At 66.5% G+C, this 6,432-nt stretch overlaps 1 protein-coding gene across 1 annotated transcript in view; it reads right to left on the bottom strand.

Moving 5' to 3' along the window:
- Window positions 1-1,023: 1,023 nt before the first annotated feature.
- The window catches only part of GRK1 (G protein-coupled receptor kinase 1), a 12,555-nt gene continuing 7,146 nt past the window's right edge, over window positions 1,024-6,432 (bottom strand). The window contains exons 5-7 of the mRNA XM_040267493.1: window positions 4,081-4,205; window positions 2,395-2,596; window positions 1,024-1,322 (exon numbers count right to left, since the gene is read on the bottom strand). Coding sequence (XP_040123427.1) covers window positions 1,024-1,322; window positions 2,395-2,596; window positions 4,081-4,205 — 626 coding nt within the window. The remainder of the gene's footprint in view (window positions 1,323-2,394; window positions 2,597-4,080; window positions 4,206-6,432) is intronic.

The following is a 6,432-nucleotide window of genomic DNA, read 5'->3' as shown; positions in this document are numbered from 1 at the left end:
GCACACAGGAGAGAGACCCACCCTGCAAGTTTATTCATCACGAAAGGGCTTTAATGTCCTCGGGGCGTGAAGGGCCAAAGACACACTTAAAGCATGGATGGCTACCTGCCCACACGCGCCGGGGAAGCGGCTCCAGACCGGCAGGGCCAAGGGTTCCCAATGGCCGAGCCGCGGCCTCAAAGTTCCAACTTCTCAGGATCACGCTGTCCCGAGGCCGTGGGGCCCCAGGTGGCAGGTACGCTAACTGTACTGACATGGTCTGAGGGAGGGGGTGCTCAAGACGAGAAGGGGCCTGCCCTGGCCATCAGGCAGCCAACTGCACAAAGCTAGACCAGCCCGGCACTGGCCGGGCTCTGCAGGCCCAGAGGCAGTGAGGGGGCGGGAGCAGGCCTGCAGGGAGACAGCTCTGCCCCCAGCTGCCCGGCCGAGCGGATCCGCACACAGGTGTCCTTGGCTGGAGACGGTCTCAGGAGGAAGGGAAGCCGGAGGGTGGCTGGCGGCCCGTCTCACCCCGGATCCCTAAGCCCTTCCCTCCTCTTGAATGCCTGGGACTGAGCGCCCCCGATGTGCAGGAGGGGCCAGCCTGGCCCCACCGTGACTGGCGGCTATGGTGGGTCCAGCAGCTGGGCACTGAGGGAGACGGGCCAGGCCCCCAGTCTGGCCTCTCCAGGGGGACCCACGAGCCCTAAGGCCGGGGTTTGCCAACCTCTGCACCAGCCCTAAGAAGCCAGGGCCTGGCCAGCTGCCGTGAAGGTGCCAGGAACCCCAGCCCAGCCCCTCTCCCGCTGCCCAAACCACCGCCAGCTTGCTCGTCTGCACCAGCACCCTGGAGAGCTGTGCGTCAGGGTGGACTCCATCTGGAAACCAACGCTGGACACCTTCTGAGCGAAATGGTGCCAAAAAGTGGGCTGTTTCCCGCTGGCGCTCCTACCCGGGGCAGGAGGTCTGGCTGGACCGGCCTCCTCCTCCCATGCCGAGTGGCTGGTGGGAGGGCTCGCTGGCCCACCGGGCGCCGCGGCCGGCCTAGGAAAGCAGACACATGCCCGACTTGGATGAGGGGGCTGCCTCCTGCCCAGAGACGCCTGTCATGTCGTCCGGCATCTGACCGTCGGGCCGCCACACGTTCAGGTCCCCGAAGACGCCTGTCTCGATCATCTCCTCCTGCCAGGGGATGGGGCAGGTGCCCGAGGCGAACTCCTGAAAGAATTCCGTGTCCGCTTTGTCAAAGGCCACGCCCTTGACCGTGGAGAAGGCACCCACATCCTGGATGTTCTTTGCATAGACGGTCCTGGAGTCCGGGACGAAGGGCGGGGTCAGCATCCCTGCAGGGGGACAGAAGACCCCGAGCCTGAGCCGACAGCTGGGGCCAGGGGGCCCGGTATGTCTGCCCTCCCACGCCCTGCCCTGGCAGAGACGAGCCATGAGACCCCCCCCAAGGGTGCCAAGCAAGGCTGGAGACACAGTCCAATTAGGACTCCTGTCATCAGAACCCAGCCCACACCTGCCACCCCCTCTGCCCTCCCAGGAAGCCCGTCATGGAGGTGGGCACTGTCCCAGCCCCACCACCCCCAGCCTGCTGTGCCCCCGGCCCCACGCTGGGCTCTGGCCTCAGGTGGACCCAGACACTCAGGATAATCTGCCCTCTCGCCCCACCCTCGTCCATGTGGACCCCGAGCCGAGTCAGCCCAGCAGGGTGTAGCCTCGGGATGAAAGTTCAGCTCCAGCTTCCCAGGTGCTGACCGCTCGGGCTGCCGGTCCCCCTGCACACCACCAACCCTACCCAGGGCTGGTCTGGGTGGCTCCCCGGGCGCCGGCACCTTCAGTTTAGCCAGGGCTGCCTCCACCCAACCCTTCCCTCAAAGGTGACTCCTACGAGAGCGTCGGGCCGTGAGGTCACAGGCTCGAGCTCCTGGGAGGTGGCTCGGGGGGTGTGGTGGGTCCCACATGTCTCTCCCTCAGACACACGTGCACATGCTCACATGTGCACACACAAGCACATGCCCGTGCTCTCTTGCACCTGCTCACAGAAGACCCTGCAGCAAACTCGGGCTGGGTGACAACTGGAGAAATCCTGCTTGACTTGGCTCATGTGTTCCTTAAAGGAAGCGCCCAGCCACGGGTTCGGCTTAGCACAAGGGCGGGTCAGGGTGCCTTCAACAAGACTCGTCCAACCCTTGCCACCTCCAAGGGTGCCCGAGAGGCCCGATCCAAGAAGGTCCGGTCCAGGGCTTTTTGTGACGAGCAGGGACGGGGCTTGTGGCACCGTCGGGCAGAGGACGCTGCAGGGGTTTTGCCCCGGCTGCCCACCCCACCAGCTTCACACTGAGCTTCCGGATGCCCACGGGATGGGGCGGTCGTGGGGTTCACCCAGCCCCAGCCCCCCACAGGCAGTACCGGCCTCCAGCTGCCGCCAGCTGACGTCTCTGAAGAGGGGGTGCGTGCGCAGCCCGTCGCAGGAGCCGTCCCGGAACCCCAGGCGCTTCTCGGGGTCCTTCTGCAGCAGTGCCTCGCAGAAGTCCTTACTGGCTGGGCTGAACTTGTCAGGGTAGGTGGCCGCCTGCTCTAGGACCCTCTGCCTCAGCTCCTTGTTCTCCACCTACACGGGGGGCACAGCACCATCCGCCCAGCCTCTCTGCGGGTCCTTCCTGCTACCTGGCCCCCTGCAGCTGCAGACACAGCTGTGCCACGGCCCAGGCAGCCCAGCCTCAGGAGGGGCACACACCACCCTCCCATGGACCGGCTCAGCCTCGCCGTCAGGGCACGAAACCCTGAAGGCAGAGACTTGCACCCCTATGACCTTCCCCTCTAGCTGCTAAGGGGCAGGCGGCCACAGGGTCCACGGGGCCACAGTTCCCGCCAGCTCCCCAGAGCATAGCGGCCACTTCCAGTGGCTCCATCAGCAGGGAGCTCCCTGACAATCACCCCAGAATTCTCTACCCCACCTCAGACAAACGCTGACTGGGCCTCTCCCTGTCGGTCAGATTTGCCCTTCCTGAAACTCCTAAAACTTCACAGGGGTGGAATCGCCTAAAGTCACTCCCCCGGGTCCACATTCTCGCGTTAATCGTGACAGGTTCGAGACCCATCCATGTTGAGGGTGTATCCAGGGTCCCTCGCCACTGAAGAGCCCAAAGGTGGGCCACAGAGCATTCGGAGGGACCGCGATGGGCCAGAGAACGGGTAGGCCGTGATAGCTCACTGTCTCATAAAAGTTCCTTATGTGGGTTTTCACCAGAACACAGGGCCCTGGCAGGCTGTGGGGGCAGCACAGGCCCTGTGGGGGCTTCGGTCCCGAGGCCAGCATGGGGTCAGCACAGGCCCTGGGGGGCTTCAGTCCCGAGGCCAGCGTGGACCCCATCCTGCCGCTCTTCTGAGCCGCAGTCGGGGAGACTCGCTGGTTCAAGACAGAGGCTCAGACCCAGAACAGCCCTGCACGTTTGTCGAGGGGAGGTCCTTGCTCTTGGGGGACCCGGTCTGTTTTCTCAGCTGTCTCAGGAGAGGCACAGGAACTGGATAGGCATGCCCCTGGGTGGTCTAGCAGAAGAGGTGGACAGCTGAGACCTCCAGGCAGGCCGAGGGGCCGCGGGCACAGCAGATGAGCCTCGTCTGAAGTGCTGTCCACACTGGGCCCCCTCATTCTGGCTCCGAGCTGGGCGGCGTGGCGCCCACGAGACAAGCTGTTCTTCTTGTTCTGAACACGGATGGGGCCTCCAGAAGGCCTCTGCTCACAGCCCTGCTGGGCAGGGCACAGAGCCCTAGGGAAGCGACGGGCCGCCCCCAGGCAGGAGTGGGCCTCCCCGGCCCAGAGCCCCTCAGTGCCCACTGCCCCAGGACACCCAGGGACGCTGCTGTGCCTGGAGCAGGGCCTGCGGTCAGTACCAGGGAGGAGAGCCCCCAGGCCGAGCTGCTCCTGGGGCAGGGCTGGCGTCTGGAGACCAGGGATGACGTCACCGTGTCCCCCTCCTGCCCAGGGCGGGCCTGCCCTGAGAACCCAGTGCTCCCCTATGGAGGGCCACCGCCAGGTCAGCGGGGGATGCTGCCCCCGTGACCCCCCCCCCACAGGACCGCTGGCACTGCTACCTTCTCTCCGCGGGCTCGGAAGGGCCCTCTGGCCGCGATCATCTCGTACAGCGTGACGCCCAGCGCGAAGTAATCCACGGAAAAGCCGTACTCCTCCCCCTGCAGGAGCTCGGGGGCCATGAACCCTGAGCAGGGAGAGCGGGGCTCAGCGGACACCAAGAGGCACAGACACCCCGTCTCCCTGGGGCCAGCAGGGCCCTCGGACCGTGACGCATGGGCAGACTCCCGCCCCCCGGAAGTGCACCCCTGTCCTGAGTGTCCCCTAGGCACGGTCGCTCCTAGCAGCGACCCCTCCACCCAGGGTGGGTCTCGCCCCTCTTTGTTGCCCACGACAGGTGGATTGGGCATCTGAGGCTCACGAGGGGCCTGTGGGTTCGCGGGGCTGTGGTCAGGGGCAGGAGCTCAGTTGCCGCCCAACAGGGCGCCAGAGGAGAGGCCAGGGCTCCAGTGTCAAAGAGCGGGCTGGACGCTGGTGGCCTGGGCGCCCCACCTCTGGGGAGCTGGGACCCACCGGCTGAAGGGGACACCCTGGAGCCCGCCCCAGCCTCCAGCCCTGGGTGCCTGATGCGGAGGCCAGCCTGGCGCGTGGAGAGGTGGGCAGGCAGCATCTGGGGCCCGTGGGGCACGCCTGGGGCAGAGGAGTGCGCGGGAAGTCGGGGGCTTCTGTGCTCTGATGACTGAATGTCCCCCCAAACCAAAGCTGAACGTGTGTCTGTTTCCTGCCTCTCTGAGCCCTGCAGGGTCTGCCCGTATTTGTGCCGTGTTCCCAAGGGGGACGTGACCACAGGACATTCTCCCAGGGGCTGCAGCTCAAGTTCAGAAGAATCACTGGCCCCGAACGCAGCCTCCGATTAGGAAATTACACTGCCGTCCAGGTGCCGCAGACTCAAGGAAGACACATTCACCAACCACCGTTCTCCATGGAAACGTCCAGGAGGAGGCCCCGCGAGACACAGCGTCCCGGCGGCAGACAGCCCACTGGCCCTGCCCTCCACGCCCCCGCTCGGAACCACAGACGCGGTCTTCGGCGGCGACGGTGAAAGTCGCCCGCGTGAAAGAAGGATCGAGCGGGGGACGAGGAGTGAACAGGGAGGGTGTCAGCTCCTCCCGGGGGGAGCCTCCCGTCTCCCTCTCCCCACGGCGCGGCCACGCAAGTCCCCGCGTGGGTGGACTGCGGCTGACCGCGGCTGGAGGAAGCGCGGCCGGGGAAGAAGTTACGGAGGCCTTCGTGAGGCCTCACTGGACACCCCTGAGCCCAGGCCCTGCGGGGCTGCTCGCGGCCACACCCGGCGCCTGACCTCAAAGGCTCGGCTCGGCGCAGCCCGCGGACGGCGCGCGCCCTGCGAGGCCTGCGCCCCTGGCGGCCGGCGGGGGCCCCTGCGAGCGGGCCGGGCCACACCTGCGGTCCAGCGGCGAGGCCTGCGCCCCCTGGCGGCCAGCGGGGGCCCCTGCGAGCGGGCCGGGCCACACCTGCGGTCCAGCGGCGAGGCCTGCGCCCCAGGGAGGGGCCCCTGCGGCGTTCTTCTAAGGACGCGGTTCCCAGGAAGAGGTAAGCGGCATCTGCCTCCCACGGTCACGCCCAGGGAGGAACCTCAGAGATCTGGCCCAAGGTCCAGAATATTCAAAACAGAACCTTTCCCTAAATAAAGCCCTAGATGAGAAAGGCCTGCCGTGGGGACAGACAGCCCCCAAAGGAGCTGAGAGCACAGGATGGGACAGAATGAAACCCAGAGGCCCCAGTCCCAGGCCCCCTTTTTCTCCCCGGAGCTGAACAAACGGGAGGAGCAGAGTTGCCGAGAAAGCCTGCAGAAACCCAGGGCTGTCGGGAGCGTGGAGGGCACGGCAGTCTGAGTGTGAGCCTGGGTGCCTGGTGGCCCCCAGGGGCCTCGGTGATGAGACCCCCACCCCGTCCCCTGCTGTGAAGCCTCTGTTCCCACCCGCCGGGGGTGAGAGGGGATGGGGGCAGGACCCCCCAGGCACGCTCACGTGAACATATACACACGCTCTGGACAAGGGCAGCCCCCACTGAACAGCCTCCCCGTGGCCATGCAGTGTGAGGGAGGGTGGGCCAGGGGTCCCCGAGGCCATCTCCCCATCTGACCCCTGGGATGCCCACAGCTGAGCCCCCTGCCCAGCCCCTACCCAGTGGCCCCTCCCTCTGCCCTGCTGCCCTCAGCACGGACCCCAGGCTCTGTCCACCATGGCGCTGGGGAGCTTCCGTCCCCAAGGGTGGGCATGGGTGCCACTTCCGCACAGCTGTGCAGGTCCCCGGCTGTTTCCCTGCCTACTCTGCGGATGGCAGAGCAGTTTTCCGACACCCCAGCATTCACCATGTCCCCCCCCCCGGGCCCC

The sequence above is a fragment of the Oryx dammah genome, unplaced genomic scaffold (genome assembly GCF_014754425.2).
Source record: "Oryx dammah isolate SB20612 unplaced genomic scaffold, SCBI_Odam_1.1 HiC_scaffold_24, whole genome shotgun sequence".
Taxonomy (NCBI): domain Eukaryota; kingdom Metazoa; phylum Chordata; class Mammalia; order Artiodactyla; family Bovidae; genus Oryx; species Oryx dammah.
This window is presented reverse-complemented; position numbering and strand designations above follow the sequence as displayed.